Source organism: Pollachius pollachius (genome assembly GCF_949987615.1).
Source record: "Pollachius pollachius genome assembly, chromosome: 14".
Lineage (NCBI taxonomy): Eukaryota > Metazoa > Chordata > Actinopteri > Gadiformes > Gadidae > Pollachius > Pollachius pollachius.
The window spans coordinates 8,266,271-8,280,956 of NC_136947.1; the positions used below are offsets into that span (position 1 = coordinate 8,266,271).

At 45.1% G+C, this 14,686-nt stretch overlaps 1 protein-coding gene and 1 long non-coding RNA gene across 2 annotated transcripts; one reads left to right on the forward strand and one right to left on the reverse strand.

The window, feature by feature from the left end:
* Positions 1 to 226: 226 nt before the first annotated feature.
* On the forward strand, positions 227 to 1,640 carry LOC307086493. The gene is made up of 4 exons (XR_013812437.1): positions 227 to 384; positions 505 to 633; positions 744 to 845; positions 1,302 to 1,640. It is a non-coding gene; the product is annotated as an uncharacterized lncRNA (long non-coding RNA).
* Positions 1,641 to 2,819: 1,179 nt separating this feature from the next.
* atg9b (autophagy related 9B) lies at positions 2,820 to 14,581 on the reverse strand. Its single transcript, XM_079750432.1, has 14 exons — positions 13,894 to 14,581; positions 13,700 to 13,745; positions 13,350 to 13,412; positions 12,812 to 12,982; positions 10,729 to 10,870; positions 9,304 to 10,052; positions 8,663 to 8,816; positions 8,083 to 8,262; positions 7,396 to 7,644; positions 6,829 to 7,058; positions 5,894 to 5,987; positions 5,576 to 5,660; positions 4,966 to 5,144; positions 2,820 to 4,802 (listed from the first exon to the last, which is right to left on the reverse strand). The coding sequence occupies exons 1-13, from the start codon at positions 14,000 to 14,002 to the stop codon at positions 4,984 to 4,986; spliced, it is 2,433 nt and encodes an 810-aa protein (XP_079606558.1). The 5' UTR covers positions 14,003 to 14,581; the 3' UTR covers positions 2,820 to 4,802; positions 4,966 to 4,983.
* Between the last annotated feature and the right edge of the window lie 105 nt (positions 14,582 to 14,686).

The window sequence follows — 14,686 nt, forward strand, 5'->3', positions numbered from 1 at the left end:
GGACACATTTGTACATTTGCATCTTAATAACAGAAGGGCTTAATAATTATTGAAATGCCCCGAAGTCTCGACACTTCCCGTAAAATAGGCCAACATAACGCCACAGGGAGGCACCGAAAAAACACACGGATTGCTCAAGGCTGGAAGTTTCGTCGAGGTGGCTCAATAATCAACAGCCTATATAAAAACCGCTCAGGCTCTCGTTCTCCACCAGTTGAGTTCTGAATTGTTCAGCATAAAGCCAAACTGAAAATGACGACTCAGATGAGATTGTTGTGCTTCGCTGCGGTTACCTTGCTGGTGGAGGCTCAGATGATCCCGGACCCCTTTATCTTCCCTCTGAACAACTACCGCCCCCTGCTGGACCAGCTTCAAGTTGAAACTGTAAGCATGGAAAATAGCTTCAGCACTTTGTCTTGATGGCATGTCTATAATGCAATTTAATGCTGAAATGAAAGATGGCTACTATTGCATTAACGTGAACTATGTCTATCTTTGATATAGGTATATCCAGAGGATGTGGACCTGTCCACAATGTCAGTGAGAAAAATGACATTCCCTGCACAAGAGTTAGACTGCAGCCAAGTGAACACTTCCATGCCCGGCCAGCAATGTCCTCTGAAGGAAAACGGGGTAAGCATGTCCTTTCTTGAAAAGAGTGTCTTTTTAGTAATGTTAGATTCACATGACAGATGCTATTTTGAAATTGTAATGAACTATTTCCACATTTTGGTCTTTTCCAGAAAATTATGAATTGCAATTTCACGCTGAGCTACATAAACCAAGATGCTGACATTCAAGGCTTTCAGTTCAACTGTGATGCTGCAATCAAGGAGGCCTCCCTGGTAAGGCGTATCCAAACTTTAAAAAAAATGATGTATCTATGCAGAGCTGATGAGAATGCTATTCTTATGATTCATGAAGAACATCACATTCAAATGGAAGGATGTGATGGTCTCCATTCGATTCATGAAGAACATCACATTCAAATGTAATGATATCCATGTGATTCATGAACATCACATTCACATGTAATGATGTGATGGTCTCCCTATGATTCATGAAGAACATCACATTCACATGTAATGATGTGTGTGCAGTTTCCCTAGTAGTTAAACAGTACAGTAGTTAATGTAACTATCAAGAATGCTAAATTATTTTATTAAGCGGAATACATTATTTTAAGCAGTGACAAATTGTTGAATCTGTATTTCTTTCACTCTATTGTCTCGACCTCGAACCAATCTGAATCCTCACCTCTTTAACCCTGCATCCATTTCTGTGCCATCTCCTGATAACAGACCAGAGTGAGAAGGAGCAGGTCTGGCCGTAGATCAGGATGGGGGGCCCGTGGGAGATCCAGAGGCTCCAGGGGGTCCAGAGGATCCAAGGGAGGTCGTTCAGGGCGTGGTTCTACCATCGCCGGAAACAGAAAAAGTGGCGGAACGCTTACAGCATAAACTGCCTATAGCTAAGCCTGCTTTAAGTCAAGGGAAAAGGTAGCAGCGCATTTGCTTGAGCCTGTCTCACTTATTTTCTTGATTTATGTTGCATTTTCAAATAGTGAAAAACTTGTTTTGTTTGTTCAATTCCTTTTTATAGATTTGATTGCTCACCCATAAAGTATCTGTTTTCATAATAAAAAGAAAAAATAGAAAAATGTGCTTATAATCTTTTTTACAACGCCAAGTATCAGGTTCCTGTACTCCAAAGAAAAACAACATCTGGCAAATGGGTGGTAAATATGCTGCAATGATATTAGGCTAATCCCACAAAGGGAGTTTTAAAATACACTTTGAGATTTACCATACAATCTAAGACCACTTTGAAACAGATAGGGTGTGCGTTGTTGTGGCCTCATAGAAGACTCGACGCACCCTGATTTTCCCAGTTTGGAACATTGAACATTGTAAACTTATGTTTACACATTTTATTTTATTTTAAATCGACATGTCCATACACACTTCAAAGATTAAATACCCTCAAAATATGATTCGCTTCTCTATTAACTTACAGGAAAACAATATTTTCATTGTAAAGCTCAGCTGAAAAATAAGTTCTTTTGGCAAGTTTTATTATCAGCCTGTGTTTCTTCATCACGCAAAAACAAAACAAAAGCAAATGTGTAACAAAAAAAAAACATAAAAACCAATCCAACACTGTAGGATTGAAACATAGCACCTTGTCTCTGTCGATATGGATTCTTAGACTGGATTATAGTGAGTAAGCCAGGATATGACAGGGTTCAACAGTTGGTGTTAGTGAACACACTCCTGTGAAGACAGACTTTAGACACGATGTCCCGTTTTCCACTGACGTTACACAAGCCACATCCACGATACCAGAGTACGACTCCCACGTGATACTACAACACGACCATCTTGCAGAAAAAACTGAAAATAAATAAATACTGTACATATGTGCTGCTAAAAAGGTGTGAACGGAAAAAACATGCTTGTTCGGGGTGGAAATAATAAGACTACGCCCTAAGGCACTGGTGAAAACAGAACAAAAGTGTCGATATGGAGGGCATTAAATATGATGGGGAATCAGATAGAGTGTAGATCCAACTGTCTACAAGTCTGTAAACATAAATTTCAAAACAAATCCCAACAGAAAGAAATACTCCACGGTGCGACACGTCGTCTTGTGTCATGTGAAAACGTTCACGAAACCAGAGGTACACGACAGCCACAGTGCTTTGCGGATCGCTCGGTGAGGACGACCACGGCGATCTCAATGCGATGCTCATATATATATATATATATATATATATATATATATATATATATATATATATATACATACACACACACAAACAGTGAGCGAGGTCATTCACGGGCGGGACACTAACTCTCTGTCCCTTTCCGGAGACACAACCCACCTGAAACGACGCCGCTGATGCAAGTTACACCAGACTTTTGATAACGTCTTTTCTCATTCCGTCAGTGCAAAATGCTGAGTCGTGTGATAGTATAAATGTGCAGCCTATGTCAAAACCTATTCTTTCAAAAACACCAAACGCACACGCACACAAACACGTTACAAAACACAAAGCAGCACTTGGGAGAGCGATACCTTTGCTTTGCTCTCAGAAGTCTGACAGTGGTATAACAGAAGAATACAGGATAATGGTTTAGGAAGCAATGCAAGTAGATACACCTTCTACGTTTTCAATGGAGCACATGTGAAGAGTCGCGCAAAACGCATGCTGCTCTAATTAGCTTTTTCTTTCACTGAAAACTGAAACTGAAAATATGCTCTTGTGCATGAATTTCACCTATCACAATATTGCCTGTTCAATGTTGTCTCGACAGTTGAATATGGGATAAATCAATATTTTAAAGAAATATGAAATGATGTACACAATCAAATAAATCTAATATAAAATGAACTGATTGATGAGAAATTGAGAATTGTTATTATTTTAGACTAAACCTACATGAAAAGCTCAAACCAAAGAGAACATGCTGTTTCACAAGCAAAACATAATCGTTTGCTGAGCAGCTCACAACCTTATAATCACTGTGATCAAATCTGCATCACAAATATCCAACGTTTGCATAATCCTTTTTAAGGGGTTGGGAGAGGGCAATTATTGTATTCAGAATGTGGAAAATCAAAGCTAGTATATACACTTATCCTTAAAAGCCTTTGCGTTGCAATCTTTGAACTGCATTCTGTAATGTGGACTTTGATACATAGATGTGTTGATATAATTTCCCTAGATCTGCCTGATGAATAAATGTACTGTAGCTGTGGCAGAAATAATAGAACCAATCCTCCTGACGTCTAGGATTCACATTAAAAACATTTAGTGTAGACCTCATCTACTTCAGACCTACCTATTTTGGTTAGCTTTAGCGGGTTATTTGTGTTTATGCTAATAAACAACTGCCTAATTATACTACTTTCTGGATTAAATTGTAACGTGACTTTTAAATGGCACTTTGAATCCTGTCTTAGCGGTAATCAATATATAGAAGGTTTCAGAGATAGTAATACTAGGTCTCAAATGGTACATTTTGAGGACCAAAATAAAAAAAGGAGCAGCTTTAAAGCATACCTTTCCTCCAGTTTAAAGTCCTATTATACTCAAGCCCAGCAGGCCCGTTGTCAAGTCCGATAAAATATGCATAAACGACCCCTCAGATAGCACGGCAGCAGACGCCTCACTGCTTGTTCTCTCTCAGAGGCCCTCTGGCGATGAAGAAAAGCAAAACGATCTAGATGAACAACAGGTAAAAGCTCATAAAGTCTACTAGAGTTAAAATGAGAAAATGGACCTTCTTGCTCTTAAAAGGTAAAGTAAAAGTGGATGCTGCTTTCAACGCTCTGAGAGACAGAGATCACCACCTCAACACTGAACGGTTCAGATAGCTCCTTCTGCTGAGACTTCAATGTCTGTTGATATGCAGGTTGCATTGGACACTGTAGTGATCAGCCCCGCATCTCTCTCTCGTTCTCACACCCTCACACACACACACACACACACACACACACACACACACACACACAAAACACTCCGTAGGATTAGAGCGCAACATTTATAAATACATACTGAGTCATGGCATAGAGATGAAGAAAGACGATGGAAGACTTGTTTTTTTCCCTGCCATGTTTCGCCTGACGGGACGGTGTAGGAGGGGCGTGGTGGCGCGCCGACAGGGGGTCAGTGTCCAATCAAGTCCCGACCGCCTGAAAACTCTTGAGTGACGGCTTTAAAGGTCCAATCAAAGCATCCCCCCCGCGGAGATCCACTAAGGCCACAGTGTTCGTCGAACAAAAGGAAAGTGTAAACACTAAAAAGGGGAAGAGAAAACATTGATCAGAGCGCATATATTCTTGGGCTTCACAGATATTATACATAGAAAAAATTGACATTTTTGTCGCTCTCCGTTAAAGGAACTTTAAGGAGAACGCGAGGCTCTGGTGTGACCGGTTTTAACCGTGTGCAGCCCGTACCCTATGGTAGAAGGCACTTCAGCAGCTACTCCTGCCGTCTGGTTGGGGAGCGGACCCACTGACGATCGCCTCCTCTTCTCCCTCGTCCTCCTCCTCTTCCTCTTCCTCCCTCCAGCCCCCCAGGGTGCTGGGCCCGGCGAGGCCGGCCGCTGAGTGGAGGCTGTGTGAGTGAGGCGCACCTGAGGACCGGAGTAAAGAGGGTTCGGAAGAGCAGGCGCCATTTAAAGAACATTGGAGAGCTGGAAGTCGTCGCCATGGAAATGCGCGTGGATTTGTGCCAGTTTCCATGGCAACAACCGGAGCAAGGTCCACGGCGGAGATGTTTTTCCCTGCGTTACGTGACGATTGACGAAGTCTCTAAGACAAACGTTGAAGTAGCTAAGGAGGACCGCGGTTCATTTCTGTCACGGCATGAGCGCTAAACCGAGGAAGGGACAGAGTGGTTACCCCGAGGGCGCCGGAGGATTGATTAAACCCCGCGAGACACTGACGCCTCTTCACAAGCTTCTCAGAACAGTGGCGCGCGTTGACAGTGAACTCGATAAGAGGGGGCCGTTCATAACAGACACATGCTGTTCAGACACGGACACACAGATAGCTTCTGATTTACCAGGGTCAGTGTGGAGCTCTCTCATGGGCACGGGGTGCTGGCCCTGCCCTGAAGTCCTCTGGGGCGCCGAGTTTTGCTGGTGGACCTGGGAACACAAGCATGATTAATAGGTATATACATGTACCAGAGCCATTACTAGAGTCGTTGGTGTTGGGACGCGGATGTGCTCCGTTTAGAGGTTTTAGAGTTTTAAAGAGGTGTTTACGCTAATAGATCTACACCATTACTAATGATTTCCTATCTGTGCATATCGGCAAACACAACGACGATACCGATATATCTGTGATAGGCCAATATCGGCAGATAAAATCGTGTTACCTCGTGCATGTAGATGGCGTGGAGGCTCATCTCCGCCGAGGAGAACTCTGAGAGCATCGTGCTGCTGCGGAACCGCGCGTCGCTGTTGGACATGCTGCGGAGAGACACAGCAGTTATTCAGCCATTATCATTCTGAGCACCTTCACCTGAATTCAGATACACGTCGTCAAGGTGAATTCAGCAGCATGTCATCAAGGAGAATTGAGGTACATGTTGTCAAGATGAATTCCGCTATACGTCGTAAAGGTGAATTCAGCTATACGTCGTCAAGGTGAATTCAGCTACATGTCATTGAGGTGAATTAAGCTACACGTCGTCGAGGCGAATTCAGCTATATGCCATCTAGGTGAATTCAGCTATACATCGTCAAGCTGAATTCAGCTTTACGTCGTCAAGGTGAATTCAGCAGCATGTCATCCCGGTGAATTCAGATACATGTCAAGAGGTGAACTCAGATACATCTCATCTTAGTGATGAGCTATATCTTGACCTATTCTCTTGACCATGATAATTATCCAAACAGAAAAGTGGTCTCATATAAAATATAGCATCATGATTGATTGTTTATTGGTGAAATGGCTGGGCTCATGGTGAGGCTGATATATAAGCTGGCAGTCAATTTGTCAAGGTCATTATACTGTATATCAGCAGTTCTGTCTCAAGTTACCACTAGGCAAGCATTATTTTGAGAACACCATTCAGCTGTGTTGAGTGATTCCCTTAGAATGGCGTTGTTTCAAGCCTATCCCTAACCACATTCATTGTCACATTGTAATGTGTCAGTATTAACTGGCAATATTTGAACACAAATATTGCCATAGTCTAAAGTCACAGAACGCCTTAGGTGGTTTCATTCACTGTGTCTTTCTTTGATTTTAAGGTGCAATGACATGCGGGAGGAGGAGGAGGAGGAGAAGAAGAGTGGAGGGGGCCACCTGTCCATGACGGTGCGGTCGCTGGCGTACAGGGGGCTGTCGGGGTGCAGGGGGTTCAGGGAGCGGCTGCGGCCGGGTTGGGGGTGGAGCTGCGAGGCGGACAGTGAGGCCAAGACGCTGGCCGCCGCTGACGCCGCCGTGCTGGGCGGGAGGAAGCCGCGGTCCCGGCCAGGCAGCCCCGACGCGGTCAGCACCGGGTGGGCCAGGACGCTGGCCAGAAGGTTGTCAGGCTGGGGGGGGGAAGAGCAGCGTTAGGGTGGGGCCGCCGTGTGATCATCCAATCAGTGCGACGATTCTGAATTGTCAATCATTTAGAATTACCATTATTAGTAATCGATTTATCTTTTCACTCCATGATCATTTCAGATCAATGTTCTTTGTGAATAATTTCATGTTGCCCTTGCTCAGAGATATATATATATATATATATATATATATATATATATATATATATATATATATATATATATATATATATAGGTGATGCAATTAGAAAACAATATTTTTTATGGAAATGTAAATTTACACCAATAAAGAACCAAGCCCCCAGCCCACACGTCCTCTCACCCCAGAGCCGGCTTCGTTGGACAGCAGCAGCGAGCCGCAGAGCGGGGCCTCCGACAGCAGCAGCTGGGTGGAGGGGCCGCCCTGGGCGTCCTGCTGCACCTTCTCCTTCAGGTGGCTGATGAACATGGAGGCGTCCTGCGGGGGCTGCCAGCGCGGGTTCTTGATGGTGAAGTGCATGAGCGACAGCTCCGTCTTGCCGTTCTCCGCCTGCTGGTAGACGGACGCCTCTGTGCGGCCCTCCGACATCCACTGCAGGGTGAGGGAAACGTTAGGATCCTGACACTTGGAAAGATGAACAAAGACATGACGGATCCTTTTTTGTTAAACTAGATTTACTTTTTTCTGTCCTACGGACAAAGCGGTTAGTCTTCTGCACAGACAGAAGACTTACCACGGCTTCAACACTAACCGCTTGATTCTGTGCCGTGGTATGCTAGCTAGGTTGAATCCCCAATGGCCATAGCCCGACTGTAGACCCGAGAGGAAGATGCCCTACCCCTATTGCCCACCTTCTGTTTAATGATATGTGCTGCATCTACCGGGTGACTTATACGCAAAGCCGTACGACACAGGACTACACTTTTACACTTTACAGTTGAGTTTACACTTGGATGAGGATTTACAGACAGCATGCCATGCGGAGTAAACTGTAAGGAATGACGTGGAAGAACAAAACGGGGGCCTTGCCATTGGGTTGCCGTGGCGTCGGATATCCATCTGGGCGAAGGAGCAGATGTCCCCGACGCCGACCACCTCCACGGTGAAGTTCCGGAAGAAGTCGATGATCTCCAGGGACTTGTTCCTCAGCAGGAAGATGAGGACGAAGGGAGTCACGATGGGACTCAGCAGCTCCTCCAGGATGAATACCTGACACATGGAACGAGACATAACATAACATTTCGTCCTAAGCCTTTATTTTAAGAGCTCACCTAAATGAAAGGCTGCGATTAATAAAATGTGTTTTCTTTAATTAGTTACAAATCTTACTAATCTCTAGTCAGTATAAGTATTTATTTTTCTTTTACAATTCAATAGTTGAATAAAGATGTAATAATATCAATTCATGCATCAATTAATCTCAACACATAGGTCTGGCCTAAAGGAAAGAGCAGCGTATATTGACTGCTTCCAATGTTGTGTTGGTCACACGATAGGATTTATTGCTTTTTTATTGAATAATACAGAACATAAGGGACTTTGAAAAATAAAAATCGCATGCTTAATTGCAATCGCAATATGAAATCGTTCAGCCCAACTCGTCGCTCACCGCTTTGTACTGGAACAGCTGGGCCACCTCGTCCCTGGTCTCGCCCTTGTTGGCGTGGCCCCTCCAGTGGTCCGGCATGTAGTGGATGTGGGCCAGAACGCACTGCAGCAGCTGCTCCGGACACCACACCATGTGCTCGTCGGGGATGAACGACCTGGGTGTGGCAGAGCAGCAGGCACAGAGGATTAGCCCTGTTCCTGTGGTGTGACGCGAGGGTACGCCACTGTTTCTGCCATGGGTCAGGGGTTCGGTTCCCGTTGTGGCCGAAGATGCCTTTCCGTAGAAATGCACTCACTCAAGGTATTGTAAGACAGTTGGATAAACAGGTCCACCTTATGGCATATCAATTATTGTTATTATGAATATATAACAATATTTATTATGCAAACACACTTTAAAAAGTATTTATAACAGAAGATAATATAATAAAAACGATCAGACATTAAAGAAAACTGTTTCGAAAAAGCAGCATTCGGGAATAAACCAACGACCCCCTCCGCCCTATTCAACGCGTCCCCTGACCCCCAACCCCTGACCCTCCACCCTATTCAACGCGTCCCCTGACCCCAAACCCCCCCTCCCCTGACCCTCCGCCCTATTCAACGCGTCCCCTGACCCCCATGCCCCCCCGCCCGGCCTACCTGGTGATGGTGATGACCACGCCCAGCACGGTGATGGCCGTCAGGATGTGCTGCACCGTCAGCACGTCCTCGTCGTACACCGTCAGCGCGATCAGCACCGCCAGCACCGAGCCCGAGAAGAAGGCCACGTTCTTGGCCAGCACGGACATGAGCGGCGCCGTGAAGGAGTTCATGTACTTGGAGGTGGGCTTGTAACCGCGGCCCAGCCGCCCGTGCAGCTCGTGGTTCAGCTCGTTGAAGTGGCGCAGGTACAGCCGGCCGTACAGGGACCAGCGGCGCGCGCCCAGGCTGCCGGGCTCGCGGCGGATCACCTCCGTGTAGCTGAAGAAGGCGTACAGCACCTGCCACACCAGGATGAAGGGGCACAGCAGCAGGTTGGCCAGGCCCATCAGCAGGATGACCCGGCTCAGCTGCTGGGCCAGCTCCAGCCGGTTCCCCGCCCGCTTGTACTTGGGGTGCAGGTTCCACTTGTTCTGGAACAGCGAGCCGGGCCCCCAGAACAGGATGAGCTCAAAGTTGTACTTGAGGCCCTGCGTGAGGAACACGATGTCGCCCAGCAGGGGGAGCTGCAGGTGCACGGGCAGCAGGGACTTGTTGACCATGGCCACCATGTAGTTCTTGAAGCGCAGGATGCGGTGGTAGATGTCCAGCTCCGTCAGCTCCTTCTTGTGGATGCACATCTGCTGCTCCCGCTGCAGGCTGATGAGCCGGTCCTGTACCTCCTGCCACGTGAAGTTGCACAGCTCGTCCTGGAACGGTTCACAGGACACGCAGTTAAATGACAAAGTACTGTCCTTTATGTTTTTGAGCCAATTCAGCGTTCTCGATGCCCTCTGGACACATCCCCGGGTCAAACCATTATATAAAAAAGGATATCTAAATGATGCGTGTCGCTACAAGGTGTTTCTCCCATGTGGTCCGCGGCTCAGTGGGTTGAGCCACCGAGCCCAAAGGTCTGTGTTTTTAAAGGATCAATTCTTCCACCTGGACCATATTCTCACCATCATTATGGAATGAGTGACTATTGCCGACAACAAGCCTGTTTCGCAGCTGCAACGGCGGAAGCTACCGCGCTCCATACGTGACCAATTTAAAAGATTGTTGTCCACATTCGTCATTTAGACCGAGAATTAAGGAAAAGGGGGCGGCAGGAGGTAGAGCGGGTTGGCTGGTAACCTGAAGGTTGTTAGATTGATCCCCGGGTCCTGTGTCGAGGTGTCTGGCTGTCGCCTTGTAAGGCTGACACAGGCGTCGGTGTGTGAATGTGTGCATGAGCGGTGAATGTTAGGCAATGTCGTAAAGCACTTTGAGGGGCCACTGGTTATAAAAGCGCTTTTTAAATGCAGTGCATTAAAAAAAGATTAAAAAATCCTGAAGTTGTCCTTTAATCCGACATACAGGTGTGGATCGAGCAGTGGGTCTTACCATCCTAATCTTCAACGCTTTGATGTAGAACTGCCGGATCTCCCAGTAGCTGAGGATGTTGCAGAAGACTTTGACCAACCGGTAGATCCAGAAGATGGCTGCCATGATCAGGAGGAATATGATCCAGCTGTTTTCCTGGATGCTGAATACAAATAAGAGATCGACGTATAAATCATGTGAAATGATTGCTTGAAACACAAGGTGGTAGACAGACTAACTGTAAAGGTATGGCAACACTTGCACTAAAAGGCACGATTAATTTACATCCAATATTCAGCATACGCAACAGAAATCGTGAGAAAGCAATGACGCACCATGCAATTTTTGTTATGCTTGGTTTTTGTTTAATATATTCTACAGAGTCCCAGCCAACAGCTTAATACTAAAAATAAATAAAGTTTGAAGAAAACGAAACCATTAATAAATCCATTGGATATCGTTCAAGGCAGCCACGAATAAAAATCCCCAATATACACAGTTAATGTCAGCGCAACACACACACACACTGTTGGCAGAGTCGGAGGTCACCTACACTTTATCTTTTGAATTACAGTGGACAGGAGAAAATGTCTCAATGTTCCCAAAAACAATCTTCTGGGATTATAGGTCTTCACCGAGAGCAGTTTGAGATTGTTCCAGACTGCCGGTCATGGCGTTCTAAAGTTAGAATGCCCAGCTTCAACTGTGCGTCATTAAGCCCTGATATAAACAGCCACTTAACTATGGTGGGCAGCAGGAGCCAAATCGATGAGAGCCGTGAGTGTGGCTATGAGGAAAACAACCAGAGGAAGGAACTGTTGCGATGCTGGAGTCAGACCGGCAGTGTGCTGGCTGAGAGTTGTGTGTCTTGGCGACACATAGTGTGTGTGTGTGTGTGTGTGTGTGTGTGTACACCATGTGGTCGTCAGGCATGGATGGTCTAGCTGAGCTGTCAGGTTCCCTACTCGGTTGACCAGTTTCACCACATTGAGGATATCAGTGACAGCGTGGGGCATGTGTGTGTGTTCATGAACGCTGAGCATGAATAGCACCCAAGGGAAACATCCCCAGTGCCAGACTATTGCAACTTGTTATTGTTGATCTCGGTGACGCCGTTCAAGATGTAATGTCTCAATCTTGCGCAATTTCTGAATACTCGAAGGCTGGAACTCAGTGTACCGGTAATTTCCGCAAATGAACCAATAAAGCAAAGTACCGCTGGCTCTTCTTTATACATCAGCCCAGAACTAACCATTGTTTCCATGATTGAAAGTACTAAAGGGTCATTAGGTCACAAGAATCTACCGCAAAATGTAGTCACCGGGGTGAGTTGTATGATCAGTACTCTCTAACAACACACTTGTTTTTCCACACCACTCATAATGTGTATTTATGGCCGAGAGCGAGCCAACATATGTCTTGTTATTGTCTTGAAAAAGAAGATGTGGTCAAATTGGGTCAATCTGACAAATAATAATAGCGACTGATTGTTATTGGGTGAAGCTTAAATATAGTTATTTCATCAAAATCTGTTAACTCAACAGCTGTAGAAAATACCCTATAAAACAATGAGCATACATGTTTTAAAATATCGCCATCTATTGTAATTTGACTGCGGTCCTATTTGTTTATTTCAGGACAATGCACATTAATAAACATGTACAGTAGTACACATAAATGTGCCAGATTGTGGCCCAGGGGCTAATTTCCATCTGTTGTCCTGTGACACCCTTTGAGACCATCGCTGTGATAAAGATCTGAACACAAAATGGTACATAGAAGGGGGACTATGACTGTCCTAAATGACATGCCTGTCAATGTGTACTCTAAACACATGTCACACAAACCAATGAACAAACAGCCTATTTTAAAAGGCAGAATATTACTGTATAAGGAAGAATTAATGATTTATTCACACTACTTTATCAATTGTGATTGCCATTATATTTTACACCCTAGTGCTTGTAAAAACAACATTTAACTTGACCTAATCCTCTTACATTAGCGCAAAGTAGACAGGTGTACTTATGACTGCACAACATTTCACATGAACACAACACACAGCGATACACATTACGGTATCTGCGGATGGAAACACACTTACTTCTCAGTGCACTGCTGGCTAGGCAGGAGAGCATCAGGGAGTGTGACTTTGTTCCTGTCCAATGGGTTCTGGCTCGGCCCGGTGTGATTGACTGCCCGGTTGGCGAATAAGATGTCATACTCCACACAGTTGAAGAGGAACGTTGTGAATGTGACCACAAACAGGAACTGACTGTGATGAGATTGTGCATGTTAACAATATGTATGGGGATAAGTTCTCCAGGTTCTTAAGAGGACACACACAGATTTGACATTTATAAGAGTCGTTGAAATTATATTACTGACAGTTGACTGTCAAAAACTCTTAATTAACTCTGTTAAAAACAGATTATTTAACACACTTTTGTGACTGTGTGTGTAGATATGATAGACATTGTAATTTAGATCAATCATATATAGTCCTGAAGACTATTCAGCATCAAGGTTCTTTACAGCTGAGATCAAATTCAATGTTCTGCAAGTAATTGTTTTACTTGACACTAATATTCAAGCTTTTTGATCCTAATCAGTTTTTTTAAAAAAAAAAGAATAATACGTACATCAGTTCGAAGAACTCTGACAACATCATACAGGCAAAGCCATTCTTCTGATGGAAATTATAGATGTGGACAGTCAATTAAGGAATATACTTATAAACACCACCTGAAAAGTATGACAGACAGTTCCACTATTCCAAATGACACTACAGTACATTTCACCTTGAGGAAAATTGTTATTTTTCCGTTACAACATTACAAATAAGACATCCTCAATGCTGTTCACTGTCATGTCAACATCATCCGTCAGGCAGCCACCATCGGCCCATTTGAGAGCCACATTTACAAGCAGCCTACTCATTATTACGAAGTACTAATACTACCACCAACCTCGACCCCGAAATTCAAAGGATATTCTCGTGAAGAAGTTATCCAGGTTCTTGATGTGGTGCCATGAGTCTGCAAGACAAACGGTGCATGTTAGATGCATACTGTATCACCAGCTACAAACCTGAAAGCGGGGACATTAAAAGCAAGCGAGTTCAACTATAAACTGTACAGTATTGCACATTGACATGAAACGTGTATTTTGAGGAGAGCTGTGTACCCTTCAGGCCTTCTGGCACATGCACCAACAAATCCTCCTCCCCTGGCGGCGAGTCCTCCTCAAAGTCCTCAATCCTCTGGTACTCCTGGTAAGCTTCAAAGTTGGCCATTGTCCTTCACATTCTTCACCCCCTTCCCCGGGGTATCAAGCGAGTCCTCAACCCTTTATTTTATTTTATTTTAATACTACAGTCCCTTGTATTTTTTTTATAGATAATGTGCGGGCTGGGAAAACAAGCTAACGGCGCCGTGTGCTAGCGTGACAGCCGGGGTCACACACCACCATCCCGGGCTCGGTCTGAAGCGGGCACCGCCGACACGCACTCCTCTATAGGTTAACCAACCAATACTGCCTACAGCCTAGACGGAGCTCCACCACATCGCCCTGAGCTGTGGTGTTCCCCTGCAGGGGGGGAGAGCTAGGTCAACACGTCCAGCTGACAGGCTACTGGCTAGCCCCTGGATGATTCAGCCGCTCGGCGGAGGACGCGGTTTGTTTTGTTCCAATCCTGCTCTGCTCCTCGCTAGCGCTAGACGTCGGACTTGGTTCCCCGTTGAGCTTTTCCCCGTTGGCTTTATGGTGGACTGCGGCGGGTGTGTGTATTTGTTTTTCGGGAGGGCTGGGATGTGTTGTGTGAGGTTAATTTGGATTCCCAAAATAAACCGTCTGTGTGTGTGTGTGCGTCTCTCTCGCGTTATGTCTTTCGCAAACAAATGTCAACAAAACATGTGTGACGTCGCTTGAGATTCATCAGACGTCACATCCGGTTAGATTACAGTTTGTGTACAATGTT

Excerpts from the sequence above, each read along its gene's own strand:
- atg9b (XM_079750432.1), bottom strand. The coding sequence starts at position 14,002 with ATGGCCAACTTTGAAGCTTACCAGGAGTACCAGAGGATTGAGGACTTT. Across the intron at positions 8,817-9,303 it reads GTGGTCATCACCATCACCAG|GTCGTTCATCCCCGACGAGC; the intron begins GTAGGCCGGGCG and ends TGCCACACCCAG. Across the intron at positions 5,988-6,828 it reads GACCGCACCGTCATGGACAG|CATGTCCAACAGCGACGCGC; the intron begins GTGGCCCCCTCC and ends GTCTCTCCGCAG.